At 44.6% G+C, this 15,309-nt stretch overlaps 1 protein-coding gene across 1 annotated transcript in view; it reads right to left on the bottom strand.

Moving 5' to 3' along the window:
* The window catches only part of LOC140212191 (bifunctional heparan sulfate N-deacetylase/N-sulfotransferase 2-like), a 566,492-nt gene that overhangs the window by 65,104 nt on the left and 486,079 nt on the right, over positions 1-15,309 (bottom strand). The window contains exon 8 of the mRNA XM_072282865.1: positions 925-1,079. Within this exon, the coding sequence (XP_072138966.1) occupies positions 925-1,079 (155 nt within the window). The remainder of the gene's footprint in view (positions 1-924; positions 1,080-15,309) is intronic.

Raw genomic sequence — 15,309 nt, 5'->3', positions numbered from 1 at the left:
AGTCTGCCTCGCTGCTCCCCATCTTCTCAATGATCTTTATAAATTCCCCATAAGGCTAATTACCACTGTTTATAATCTTACACAGTCCACCCATCGATTTGTATTAATCAATCACTCAGTATTGATCCAACCGTCACCAAACCACCTGGATCTCCGCCTCCTTTGTATGCTCCATGATTAACTGCTTGCCCTCACTGCTGCCTGAGCCAAGCAAACTCTCTGGTTCCTCCCAATGGCCCTGGGTTACAGGGAGAATAGACAAACTCCACACAGACTGCACTGGGAGTGGGGACTAACTGTGGGATCTGTGAAGCAGAGAGTCAGCGAACACACGCACACAACAACTTACCGTAAAGTCAACAATCAATATGGAAAGGCTGAGAAGGTTAGGACATCATTTCCTAGACTGTAGATGCTTGAGGGGAAATCTGATGGACAATATTAAGAGGTGTATAAATAGAGCAGGTGCAAGCAGACTTTTTCCACTAAGCTTGGGTGAGGCTGCAAGTTATGGGTTAAGGGTGAAAGGTGAAATGTTTAAGGGGAACATGAGGGGAAACGAGCTGCCAGTGGAGGTGCTGGCTACAGGTTCAATTTCAATGTTGAAGAGACATTTGGATAGATACATGGATGGGAGGGGTATGAAGGGCGATGTTCTGGGTGCAAGTCGGCAGGTCTTGGCAGATTAATAGTCTGCCATGGACTAGGTTGGCTGAATGGACTGTTTCTGTGTAAAAGTGTTCTATGACTCTACTTTTCCAGAAAGCGAATACAAGGACAACCACCTAACAGAAGCACACAACAACCAACCAGGAAATGAACCACCTGCCTTTCTGAGGAGAGAACACAAGCATGTCACATCCTACTGGGAAGTGAACGCAATCATGCCACAACCTAACAAAAGGCAAACACACGACCACCTACCAGTGCGAACTGTTTGTTAAGTTTCATCTGCTCGGCCAGGACGGTCTCATTGTGGAAGAGGTGAGGCTGCATGTGGCTCCACATGTGGGGGAACCACCAAAATTCATTCCGGTGCTTCAGCAGCATGTCATCGCCCTCGTCTTCCTCACTGGCCCCTGCAGGGAAACATTGAACACCATTAATGAAGCATCCGCAGAGAGCAGCCAGCCCGTACTGCCCTCCAAATCCCCCCACCCCACCTCAAACCAAAACGCCAGAGTCAATGCAGAAGGACAGAGAGACCTGCACTTCTCTTTTTGGTTGTTGCAATGTTGCAGTCAAAGAGATGCAGCCATATACCTTTGCACAGGAAGCTCCAATAAACAACAATACATTAACAACCAGAGAGTCAGGCAAGCTGAGAAATGGATATCGGCCAGGACTCCAGGAAGGTCGTCTTATTCTTAGAACACACAGTACAACACAGGAAAAGGCCCTTCAGCCCACAATAATTGTGCTGAACATGGTGCCAATTATAACCTAGAACATTGTAGTACAGTAACACACACAAAATGCTGAGAAAACTTAGCAAGTCAGACAGCGTCTATGGAGAGGACATTTTGGGCCAAAACCCTTCATCAGGACTGGAAGGGAAGGGGACAGAAGCCAGAATGAGGAGGAGGGGAAGGAGTACAAGCTAGAAGGTGATAGGTGAGGTCAGGTGAGGGGAAAGGTAAATGGGTGGAGCAGGGGATAGTACAGGCCTATCAGCCCATCATGTTGGGCCGATCCTTTAACTTACTCCAAGATCAATTTAACCCTTCCCTCCATTTTCTTTTCATCCCTGTTGCTACCCAAGAGTCTCTTAATGTCCCTAACGTGCCTACCTCTTCAACCACCCCGGCCCCAGCGGCAAGTTTCACACACCCACCCAATCTCTGTGTGAACTGCCTCTGACATCCCTTCTGTACATTGTACTGAACAACTGAATGTGTTCAATGATCCATATCCCTACACTCCTGCATATTCATGTGCCTATCTCAAGCCATTTGAGCACCACTGCCATAACTGCTTCAACCACCTCTTCTGGCAGCCTGCTCCAGACCTCCCACCACACTCCGTGCAAAGAATCTTTCCTGTAAATCGCCTTCAAGCTCCTCCCCCCCACCTTAAAGCTGTGTCCTCAAGTATTTAAATCACAAACAAGAGAAAATCTACAGATGCTGGAAATCCGAGTAACACACAAAATGCTGGAGGAACTCAGCAGGCCAGGCAGAATCTATGGAAAAAAGTACAGTCAACGTTTCGGGCCAAAGCCCTTCGGCGGGATGTCAAGTACTTGATATTTTTACCTTGGGAAAAGGACCCTGACTGTCTACTCTAACTTTGCCTCTCATAATTTCTCAACTGCTATCCAGTTCACAGCTTCCAACGCTCCACAGAAAACGTTACAGATTGTTCTCAGCCATCTTGGGGAAAATAAGCAGAATAGTCTTCTTCCTTGGAATGCATTTCTGATTCTGGGATGGAAATCTGACTGACAGAAGTGCAAGTCAGGAAGGAGCATGTCCACTGTCATGCAGTGAAGCACTTATCTCTGTGACCTTTCAATCTGATTTCAGCAAAGCTCAGTGGCCATTTTATTATGTACATCAGCTCATTAATACAAATATCGAATCAGGCAATCATGTGGCAGCAACCGAGTGCATAAAAGAATGCAGACATGGTCAAGAAGTTCAGCCCCACTCCCCACCTTTTTATTCTGGCATCTTCCTCCTTCCTTCTCAGTCCTGAAGAAGGGTCTCAGCCCAAAACGTTGACTATCTATTCATTTCCACAGATACTGCCTGACCTGCTGAGTACCTCCAGCACTTTGTGTGTTACTCTGGATTTCCAGCATCTACAAATTTCCTCTTGTGTGTAGACCAAACATCAGAATGGGGAAGAGGTGTGATCCAAGTTACTTTGACCATGGAATGATTGTTGGTGCCAGATGGGGTGGTTTGAGTATCTAGGAAACTGCTGGTCTCCTCGGATTTTCACACACAACAGTCTCTAGGGTTTACAAATGATGGCACGAGAAACAAAAACAAATCCAGTGAGCAGCAGTTCTGTGGGCGAAAATGCCTTGTTAATGAGAGAGATCAGCAGAGATTGGCCAGACTGGTTCAAGCTGACATGAAGGTGACAGTGACTCAAATAACCGTGCATTACAACAGGAGTGTATAGAAGAGCACCTCTGAATGAACAACACATTGAAAGTTGATGGGTTACAGCAACAGAAGACCACAAACATACACTCAGTGGCTACTTTATTAGGCGAGCACTGTGAGGGTCATGTTTTTTGACTTCTCCAGTGCGTTCAACACCATCCTCCCTGCTCTGCTGGGGGAGAAGCTGGCAGCGATGCAGGTGGATGCTTCCCTGGTGTCATGGATTCTTGATTACCTGACTGGCAGACCACAGTACGTGTGCTTGCAACACTGTGTGTCCGACAGAGTGATCAGCAGCACTGGGGCTCCACAGGGGACTGTCTTGTCTCCCTTTCTCTTCACCATTTACACCTCGGACTTCAGCTACTGCACAGAGTCTTGTCATCTTCAGAAGTTTTCTGATGACTCTGCCATAGATGGATACATCAGCAAGGGAGGTGAGGCTGAGTATAGGGCTACGGTAGGAAACTTTGTCACATGGTGTGAGCAGAATTATCTGCAGCTTAATGTGAAAAAGACTAAGGAGCTGGTGGTAGACCTGAGGAGAGCTAAGGCACCGGTGACCCGTTTCCATCCAGGGGATCAGGGTGGACATCGTGGAGGATTACACATACCTGGGGATACAAAATGACAATAAACTGGACTGGTCAAAGAACACTGAGGCTGTCTACAAGAAGGGTCAGAGCAGTCTCTATTTCCTGAGGAGACTGAGCTCCTTTAACATCTGCCAGACGATGCTGAGGATGTTCTACGAGTCTGTGGTGGCCAGTGCTATCATGTTTGCTGTTGTGTGCTGGGGCAGCAGGCTGAGGGTAGCAGACACCAACAGAATCAACAAACTTATTCGTAAGGCCAGTGATGTTGTGGGGATGGAACTGGACTCTCTCACGGTGGTGTCTGAAAAGAGGATGCTGCCTAAGTTGCATGCCATTTTGGTCAATGTCTCCCATCCACTACATAATGTACTGGGTGGGCACAGGAGTACATTCAGCCAGAGACTCATTCCACCGAGATGCAACGCAGAGCGTAATAGGAAGTCATTCCTGCCTGTGGCCATCAAACTTTACAACTCCTCCCTTGGAGGGTCAGACACCCTGAGCCAATAGGCTGGTCCTGGACTTATTTCATAATTTACTGGCATAATTTACATATTCCTATTTAACTATTGATGGTTTTATTACTATTTATTATTTATGGTACAACTGTAACGAAAAACAATTTCCCCCGGGATCAATAAAGTATGACTATGACTATAAGAGGTACCTAATAAAGTGGCCACTGAGTTCATTTGTTTCTGACCTTTCCCTGGAAACCAGAGGTGAGGACTCAACTGGTAGTCAATTACTGTGAATTTGCAACACTTCAGTTGAAACCTCTTCAGCCTGACTAATGTAGCAAGGAAGAGAATTGCTCCAAAAAGCCAGATCCCGATCACATTACAAATTATTTCATATCATGAAACTGGCACTAAGCACAAGCGCAAAGGATTCCATAAAGTGGTTGCTTAATCCACATTTTTTTTTTTTACATTCAGGCCAAGGTCACCACCGAGGCACCTTTTAGCTTTCAGCAATTATTCACGTCATGCCTTCCTAGCTTGGGGGTTTTGGGCGCCTTTTCACCTCCCTGCTCTAATTTTCCTTTCAAACTAATTCAAGATAGTTTCACGTCATTTCTGTTGTGTATTTAATATTTCAGTAATATCTGAGTAATATTGTAAATATATTGTTTAAGCCATCCTTGTTTGCTTACATAATTCATTATTGTTATATGTAAAAAGTATGTGAATGGTATACGTTATTACACCACCACATCACATGTACACGCCTCAATAAAGTAAAACGAAGTAGACATGTTTATCTTTGGTTCCCGAGCTTTTCTTTCGATTAGCTTTTGGAAATACAAAACATAACCATTTCCAGTACACGTGTAAGGAAAACAAAATATTGTTACTCCAGCACTAATGTAGTGCAAAAAACAAGAAATACAATTATAATAATAATCTCACAATAAATATATATACACAAGATAGCTCATATACATAGTTTGATCGTATGGAGTTAATGGTGGGACATGTTGACCAGCCTTACTGCTTGGAGAAAGTGTCTGGTGGTCTTGCTGTGGATGCTACATGCCTCCTCCCTGATCGGAGTGGGAGGAACAGTCCAGGAGCAGGACAAGTGGAATTCTTTATGTTGTTATTGGCTCTTTTCTGGTGTGTTCATGTATCTCTATCTATCAAGGGAGCAAAGGATCTTGGGAATGGCAAGGGTGGAGTGCTGTGAGGGATGAGGGACAGTTGGCAGAGGAGTGCCAAGGGCAGAGGTGGCACAGGTATAGACACACCCAGACACGAGACACCAGGCAAGGTCATTTGAATCCAAACTACTGGTTTATTGATCATTACAGAATGTAGCTCTGGTGCTCCCTCTCCCTCCCTCTTTTCATAACATGATTCCCCTCTCCCTGCCCCCTTCTCATTCTCAGTCCACAATAGAGACAGATATCAGAATCAGGTTTATCATCACTCACATATGACATCAATTTGTTTGTGGTAGCAGTAAAGTGCAATGTAATACACAAAATAACTACAGTACCTGCAAAAATCTTGGCTACCCTAGCTATATACATGTGCCTAAGAATTTTTACAGTACTCTAGGTTTTGAGGTGCTAGCAGAAGTGGTAGATGCAGGTTAGATGTCAACATTCAAAAGGAATTTGGTCAATGTGCAGGTCAATGGGATAAGGCAGAGTAATAGTTCAACATGGACTAGATGTGCTACAGAGTTCTATGACTTTATGATCAACTTGGGAAATGTTTCCGATGCAGTGAATGGAAGTCCATATTCAAGAATAAAAGTTGTAGTCTCTGTCTTTGAATAGCATATGGCATAGCTATTGCCTAGGTAAACTCTCCTTAAATATATGCAAGAGAACTGTCAACTTTCCACAGGTGCACAGGCCAGAGGTGACAACACAGTCCATAGCCAAATGTGTCCAACAGTATTGAGGAACCATTAAGCACAAGAGATGCTGAAAATTCAGAGTAACACATGCAAAATGCTGGAGGAACTGACCAAGTCAGGCAGCATCTACGGAGAAGAATAAAGAGTCAACATTTCCGACCAAGACCCTTCAGGCTGTCCTGATGAAGTTCCTCAGCCAGAAATGTCGAATGTTTATTCCTCTCCATGGATGCTTCCTGACCTCCGAGTTCCTCCAACATTTTGTGTGTTACATTGAAGAACCATCGGCTCTGTGCTGGAAGGTAACATCCACATTCTGTTTCTTAATGCTCTGCAGCAAGAACATCTGGTAATCAAATTATCAATAATTTCTTAGTTGAAAAAAACCTCTCTTCGGTTCCCAGTTAAGTCCTGAACTAATCCAGATGCACTCATACCAACGCAGAGGAAGTTACTGAAATATGCCAAGCAGACTTTACAATGATCACAGCTCTTTTCCAAGATCACTGAATTATATTCACAGAAATTACATCTTATTTTAATAACATGGGGTTCCAAATATCTGGAATTTCTCTCTTAGCCTGATTCAATAAATGCTACTGTGATGAACAGAAGGATCACATTTCATATAGAGTTGGAATATATAAAATGCAATCTCCAGCAGAAACTACAGTTAAAAATTAGTCTTTGAATATCTCTTCCTTCAGTTAGTCCTGATGAAGGGTCTTGGCCTGAAACGTCGACTGCACCTCTTCCTAGAGATGCTGCCCGGCCTGCTGCGTTCACCAGCAACTTTGACGTGTGTTGCTTGAATTTCCAGCATCTGCAGAATTCCTGTTCTTTGAATATCAGTGACAAATTTCAATGGGAGGTCTGAAACTAAGTTCCAGCCATTTGCAGTTGCTTCTAGGTTTTGGTCTGTTTACATTTAAGGAAATAAGTATCGGGGATGAGACACCGACAACCTGTGATCTGTGTCATATGCCTCCTCAAAACTCTTTAAACTTTAGGTTTAATCGATGCGGTTTGTGGATTGAACTCTGTAGTTCACATTAAGCTCGTTTCCAGTCGCTCCCCTTTATTGCTACTTTGTGTGCTCTTGACCGAGGCAGACTGGCTTTATGGCCGGCAGTCTTGGAACGACGTTGTGTTGAATTGAAATGAACCGAGCTGAACTGAATGTTCCTGGACTGCTTCAATGACATGCTGTTTGACTTTTGCACTCCATATTATCTGCTCATCTTTTTGATGCTGTTTGCATGTTGGGAGTTTATATTTTTCTTTGAGCGGGTTCCACTGTTTTCTGTGTTTCATTGCTGTGGATAGATGACTCCCAAGGCTGTATATTGCAAACGTACTTTGATAATAAATGTACTTTGATTCTTTGCATTTTCAGTTTTAAAAGGACACAAGTACCCAGATCCCATTGCCTGCAAAATCGATTGAACATTCAAGTCAAGTTGAGAGAATTCTGTTTGCATCATCATCTGGTAGGGACTGGCCACTGCACAGGATCGGGAAAAGCTGCAGAGATTTGTAAACTCAGTCAGCTCCATCATGGGTACTCGCCTCCCTGAGGACATCTTTAAATGAAGCCACTCTCAGGTTGGCAGTGCTACACTTCATATTTTGTCTGGAGTAGCCTCCAAACTGACTGCAAAAATATTGATTTCTCTAACTTCCAGTAATTTCTCCTCCCTCCCTCTCTTTTCCATTCCCCCATCTTGCCCCCCTTATAACCCCTTCTCTTCACCTGCCCAGCACCTCCCTCTGGCACCCCCCCTTCCACTCTTTCCCATGGTCCACTCTCCTCTCAGATTCTTCTTCAGCCCTTTACCTCTTCCACCCATCACCTTCCAGCTTCTCACTTCATCCCTCCTCACCCACCCAACTACCTTCCCCCTCACCCGGTCCCACCCATCACCTGCTAGCTTGTACTACTTGTCCTCCCTCGCCACCTCCTTATTCTGGCTTCTGCACCCTTCCTTTCCAGTCCTGATGAAGGGCCTCTGTGTGAAACATCAACAGGAGAGAGGGAGGTCACTTTCAGTTACTGGAAGGCCATTCCAGTCCTGATGAAGGGTCTCGGCCCAAAACACTGATTTGTTATTTCACTCCACAGGTGCTGCCTGGCCTGCTGAGTTCCTCCAGATTGGGGGCGGGGAGGGGGTGTGCATGCGGCTATGGAGAAATTTCTGTAAGTTAAAGAAATCAATGTTCATGCGAACATGCACTGGAGGCCAAAGAACCTGCATCCCTACTGTGTAACACTGGGACTATTTGTATAACCAGTCGGTCTTTATGTCAGATGCATCACTCTCACAGACGACAGTGATCATGTTGCTAAAGGCAGGCAGAAAATGAAGGCAAACAATGTTTTGGATAAATGAGGGAAATGCAGTATTTGGTATGACTCACTAACTCTGTGCCATTTGATTGCTGTGGAAAACACTCAGTGCCCACTTCATCAGGGATCTCTTGTACATAATAAAGTCGCCACTGAGTATATGTTTAGGCTCTTCTATCCACTTCAAGGGTCGACACGTTGTGTGTTCAGAGATGCGTTACTGTTGGAACGTGTGGTTATTTGAGTTACTGTCACCTTTCTGTCAGTTATTTTTTTTACAAAACCTATAAAGGTTTATTTACAGTACACATACACAAGGTACAGAGAGTCAATATTTACAAGACAGTAAGTATACTCAAATTAAAATATGGGTACTACTCTCTATAAAACAGTCGATATCCTGGGGGTTCACTGCTCCTGGGAATCCCCCATGTGCCCATCGCGACTGTGTGCTCTCTCTCCCCCCAAGGTCAGCCGGGCACGAACACAGCCTCGGAAAAGAGGTAGGCACTCGGCTGGGGTAGCACCTTCCACTTTGATTCAATCTGGCCTTTCTCCTCTGACCTCTCTCATTAACAAGGCAGTTTCACCCACAGAACTACAGCTCAGTGATTCAAAGATTCCAAGTACATTTATATCAACGTACCTACGCATGCAGAATACAACCCTGAGATTTGTCTTCCCCAGACAGCCATGAAACAATGAAAACAAACAAACCCGTTCAAAGAAAAACATTAAAACCCCTCCATGCACAAAAAAGACAAATTGTGCAAAAGGCAAAAAAAGAGCAAAAACAAACACAGAATATAATTGAAAACTTGGGCATATTCAGTTGGATTTTTTTTTTTGGTTTTTGCACCTTCTCTGTAAATGCTATAGAGATGGTTATGCATGAAAATCCCAAGAGGTCAGCAGTTTCTGAAATACTCAAGAGTATATTTGTGCTGTAAATTCTATGCCCTGGACCCCCTTTAAACATCCCACTCAATATGACCCATCAAGAATTCTCCTTGCTATAATCCTTGATTGACACATCATGGAAATTGTTTGCACTACAAGATGACCAATCCTTCCAATGGAACAGACAACTGAACCCCACACCCAAGACATCTGGAATCTAAATAAATCCACGCCACTGTGAATAACTGCATTGCAATCAATATGAAGTGTAATTTACAGAGGAACTCAGCTGGTCAGGCAGCTTCAATAGAAGGGAACAAACAGTCAATATTTCAGGCTGAGGCACTTCAGATGCTGCCTGACCTGCTGAGTTCCTCCAGCATTCTGAAATTCCTCATCTCAGACCATACTTGGAGTACTGTGCTCAGTTCTGGTCGTCTCACTATAGGAAGTATGTGGAAACCTTAGAAAGGGTGCAGAGGAGATTTATAAGGATGTTGCCTGGATTGGGGCGCATGCCTTATGAGAATAGGTTGAGTGAACCTGGTCTTTTCTCCTTGGAGCAACAGAGGATGAGAGATGACCTGATAGAGGTGTATAAGATGATGAGAGGCATTGATCGTGTGGATAGTCAAGAGGCTTTTTCCCCAGGGCTGAAATGGTTGCCACAAGAGGACACAGGTTTAAGATGCTGGGGAGTAGGTACAGAGAAGATGTCAGGGGTAAGTTTTTTTTTTAAAACACACAGAGAGTGGTGAGTGTGTGGAATGGGCTGCCAGCAACAGCGGTGGAGGTGGATGTGATAGGGTCTTTTAAGAGACTTTTGGATAGGTACATGGAGCGTAGTAAAATAGAGGGCTATGGGTAAGCCTAGTAATTTCTAAGGTAGGGACATGTTTGGCACGACTCTGTGGGCCGAAGGGCCTGTATTGTGCTGTAGGTTTTCTATGTTTCTAAAAGAAGACCCCTGTATCCGAGGACAAGTCTTTCACTATAGGAAACATCCTCTCCACATCCACTCTATCAAGGCATTTCTCCATTCTATAGGTTTCAATAAGGACACCCCCTCATTCTTCTGAATTCTAGCCCTCTTCATATGATAAGCCATTCAATCCTGGAATCATTTCGTGAATCTCCTTCAAACCCACTCTAGTTTCAGCACATCCTTTCTAAGGGGCCAAACCTGCTCACAATACTCCACGTGTGGCCTCACCAGTGCTTTATAATGTTTCAACATTACATCTTTGCTTTTATAATCTTGTCCTCTTGAAATGAATGCCAACATTGCATTTGCCTTCCTCACCACAGACTCAACCTGCAAATTAACCTTCAGGGTGTCCTGCACAAGGAATCCCAAGTCCTTTAGCACCTCAGTTTTTTTTTGCATTTTCTCTCCATTTAGAAAGTAGTCAACTCTTTAATTTCTTCTACCAATATGCATGACACTTCCAAACACTGTATTACAGCTGCCATTTCTTTACCCATTCTCCTAATTTGTCCAAGTCCTTCTGTAGCCTCTCTAGTTCCTCTAAACTACCTGCCCCTCCACTTACCTTTACATCATTTGCAAACTTTGCAACAAAGCCATCAATTCCATCATCCAAATCATTGACATATAACATAAAAAGAATTGATCCCAACACAGACCCCTGTGGAATACCACTAGTCACTGGCAACCAGCCAGAAAAGGCTCCCTTTATTCCCACTCTTTGTCTCCTGCCAATCAGCCACTGCTTTAACCATGCTAGAATCTTTCCTGTAATACCATGGGCACATAGATTGTTAAGCAGCCTCACGTGTAGCACCTTCTCAACGGCCTCCTGAAAATCCAAGCACACAACATCAACCTATTCTCCTTTGTCTATCCTGTTTGTTATTTCTTCAAAGAATTCCAATATATTTGTCAGGCAAAATTTTCTCTTGAGGAAACTATGCTGACTATGGCCTATTTCATTATGTGCCTCCAAGTACCCTGAGACCTCATCCTTTATAATCAACTCTGACATCCTCCCAACCACTGAGGTCAGACTAACTGACCTGCAGCTTCCTTTCTTCAGCCTCTCTCCCTTCTTGAAGAGTGGAGTGACACTTGCAATTTTCCAGTCTTCCAAAATCTAGTGATTTTTGAAAGATCATTACTAATGCCTCCACGATCCCTTCAGCCACCTCTTTCAGAACTCTGACGTGTACACCATCTGGTCCAGTCGACTTATCTACCTTCAGACCTTTCAGTTTCCCAAAAACCTTCTCTCTAGTTATGCCAGCTTCGCACACCTCACGACACTGACACTTGAAAATTCCATCATACTGCTCGTGTTTATCAGTTAAGACTGATGCAAAATACTTATTCAGTTCATCTAGCATTTCCTTGTCCTCCATTACTGCCTCTCCAGCATCATTTTCCAGTAGTCCAATATCCACTCTGCCTCTCTTTTACTCTTTATGTATCTGAAGAAACTTTTGGTATTCTCTCTAATATTATTGGCTGGCTTACTTTTGTATTCCATTTTTACCTTTTTTAAGTGAATGCAGCAGGCCAGGCAGCATCTCTAGGAAGAGGTACAGTCGACGTTTTGGGCTGAGACCCTTCATCAGGACTAACCGAAAGAAGAGCTAGTAAGAGATTTGAAAGTGGGAGGGGGAGGGGGAGATCCGAAATGATAGGAGAAGACAGGAGGGGGAGAGATGGAGCCAAGAGCTGGACAGGTGATTGGCAAAAGGGATATGAGAGGATCATGAGACAGGAGGCCCAGGGAGAAAGAAAAGGAGGGGGGGAAGCCCAGAGGATGGGCAAGGGGTATAGTGACAGGGACAGAGGGAGAAAAAGGAGAGTGAGAGAAAGAACGTGTGTATAAAAATAAATAACGGATGGGGTACGAGGGGGAGGTGGGGCATTAGCAGAAGTTAGAGAAGTCAATGTTCATGCCATCAGGTTGGAGGCTACCCAGACGGAATATAAGGTGTTGTTCCTCCAACCTCAGTGTGGCTTCATCTTGACAGTAGAGGAGGCCGTGGATAGACATATCAGAATGGGAATGGGACATGGAATTAAAATGTGTGGCCACTGGGAGATCCTGCTTTCTCTGGCGGACAGAGCGTAGGTGTTCAGCAAAGCGGTCTCCCAGTCTGCGTCTGGTCTCGCCAATACATAGAAGGCCATATCGGGAGCACCGGACGCAGTACATCACCCCAGCCGACTCACAGGTGAAGTGTCGCCTCACCTGGAAGGACTGTCTGGGGCCCTGAATGGTGGTGAGGGAGGAAGTGTAAGGGCACGTGTAGCACTTGTTCCATTTACAAGGATAAGTGCCAGGAGGGAGATCGGTGGGAAGGGATGGGGGGGACGAATGAATATTGGCGAGAGCAGATGCAGGCTGAGAGACCGTTTCGCTGAACACCTACGCTCTGTCCACCAGAGAAAGCAGGATCTCCCAGTGGCCACACATTTTAATTCCACATCCCGTTCCCATTCTGACATGTCTATCCACGGCCTCCTCTACTGTAAAGATGAAGACACACTCAGGTTGGAGGAACAACACCTTATATTCTGTCTGGGTAGCCTCCAACCTGATGGCATGAACACTGACTTCTCAAACTTTCCTTAATGCCCCACCTCCCCCTCGTACCCCAACCGTTATTTATCTTTTTTATTATATTTTTCTCTCTCTCTCCTTTTTCTCCCTCTGTCCCTCTGACTATACCCATAAGACCATAAGACAAAGGAGCAGAAGTAGGCCATTCGGCCCATCGAGTCTGCTCCACCATTTTATCATGAGCTGATCCATTTTATCTTATTTAGTCCCACTGCCCTGCCTTCTCACCATAACCTTTGATGCCCTGGCTACTCAGATACCTATCAATCTCTGCCTTAAAGACATCCAATGACTTGGCCTCCACTGCCGCCCGTGGCAACAAATTCCATAGATTCACCACCCTCTGACTAAAAAAATTTTTTCACATTTCTGTTCTGAATGGGCGCCCTTCAATCCTGAAGTCATGCCCTCTTGTACTAGACTCCCCCATCATGGGAAACAACTTTGCCACGTCCACTCTGTCCATGCCTTTTAACATTCGAAATGTTTCTATGAGGTCTCCCCTCATTCTTCTAAACTCCAAGGAATACAGTCCAAGAGCAGACAAACGTTCCTCATATGTTAACCCTCTCATTCCCGGAATCATTCTAGTGAATCTTCTCTGTACCCTCTCCAACGTCAGCACATCCTTTCTTAAATAAGGAGCCCAAAACTGCCCACAGTACTCCAAGTGAGGTCTCACCAGCGCCTTATAGAGCCTCAACATCACATCCCTACTCCTATACTCTAGTCCTCTAGAAATGAATGCCAACATTGCATTCGCCTTCTTCACTACCGACTCAACCTGGAGGTTAACTTTAAGGGAATCCTGTACGAGGACTCCCAAGTCCTGTTGCATCTCAGAACTTTGAATTCTTTCTCCATTTAAATAATAGTCCGCCCGTTTATTTTTTCTGCCAAAGTGCATAACCATACACTTCCCAACATTGTATTTAATTTGCCACTTCTCTGCCCATTTTTCCAATCTAGCCAAGTCTCTCTGCAGACTCTCCGTTTCCTCAGCACTACCGGCCCCTCCACCTATCTTCATATCGTCAGCAAACTTAGCCACAAAGCCGTCTATTCCATACTCCAAATCGTTGACGTACAATGTAAAAAGAAGCGGCCCCAACACTGATCCCTGTGGAACACCACTGGTAACCGGCAGCCAACCAGAATAGGATCCCTTTATTCCCACTCTCTGTTTCCTGCCAATCAGCCAACGCTCTATCCACATATGTAACTTTCCTGTAATTCCATGGGCTCTTATCTTGTTAAGCAGCCTCATGTGTGGCACCTTGTCAAAGGCCTTCTGAAAATCCAAATATACAACATCCACTGCATCTCCCTTGTCTAGCCTACTGGTAATTTCCTCAAAAAATTGTAATACCCCTTGCCCATCCTCTGGGTTCCCCCCCACCTTGTCTTTCTCCCCGGACCTCCTGTCCCATGATCCTCTCGTATCCCTTTTGCCAATCACCTGTCCAGCTCTTGGCTCCATCCCTCCCCCTCCTGTCTTCTCCTATCATTTTGGATCTCCCCCTCCCCCTCTCAAATCTCTTACTAACTCTTCCTTCAGTTATTCCTGACGAAGGGTCTCGGCCCGAAACGTCGACTGTACCTCTTCCTAGAGATGCTGCCTGGCCTGCTGCGTTCACCAGCAATTTTCATGTGTGTTGCTTGAAATTTCCAGCATCTGCAGATTTCCTCATACTTACCTTTTTGAAAAAACGTTTTCTAAGTATCCTTTATAAGCTAACTGTTGTCACTTTAACTTGACCCCATTAAACCTACAGGTCCTGTGTCCAAGGATAATAGCTCTACCATTTGTGAATGGAATGAGTAAAAGAATCATTGCAACCTAGGTTTATCATAGCCGATTTTATCCTTAATAATACTGAACGGACAAGTACACTCAAGACCAAGATGGGCAGATCTTAGCACAGTAACGAAAGAGAGTCATGAAGTCAGCACTACAGCACAGAAACAGGCCCTTCTAATCTGTACTGAAGTATTAATCCTGCCAATCTGTACCTGGACCAGAGCCCTCCCATCTATGTACTTATCCAAATTTCTCTTAAATGTTGAAATCAAACCCACATCCACCACTTTTGCTGACAGCTCATTCCACATTCACACCACCCTGAGTGAAGAAGATCCCCCTCATGTTCTCTTAAAAATTTCACCTTTCACCCTTAACACGACCTTTGGTTGTAGTCTCACCCAACCTCAGTGGAAAATGCCTGCTTGCATTTACTCTATCTGTACCCCTCATAATTTTCTATACTTCTATGAAATCTCCCTCATTTGCCAAAGCTCCAGGGAAGAAAAAAACCTCTAACCTATTCATCCTTTCCCTATAACTCAGGTCCTCAAGTCCGAGCAGCATCCTTTTAAGTTTTCTCTGT

The sequence above is a fragment of the Mobula birostris genome, chromosome 18 (genome assembly GCF_030028105.1).
Source record: "Mobula birostris isolate sMobBir1 chromosome 18, sMobBir1.hap1, whole genome shotgun sequence".
NCBI classification, from domain to species: domain Eukaryota; kingdom Metazoa; phylum Chordata; class Chondrichthyes; order Myliobatiformes; family Myliobatidae; genus Mobula; species Mobula birostris.
Note: the sequence above shows the minus strand (reverse complement) of the source record. Positions and strands in the feature narration are given on the sequence as shown.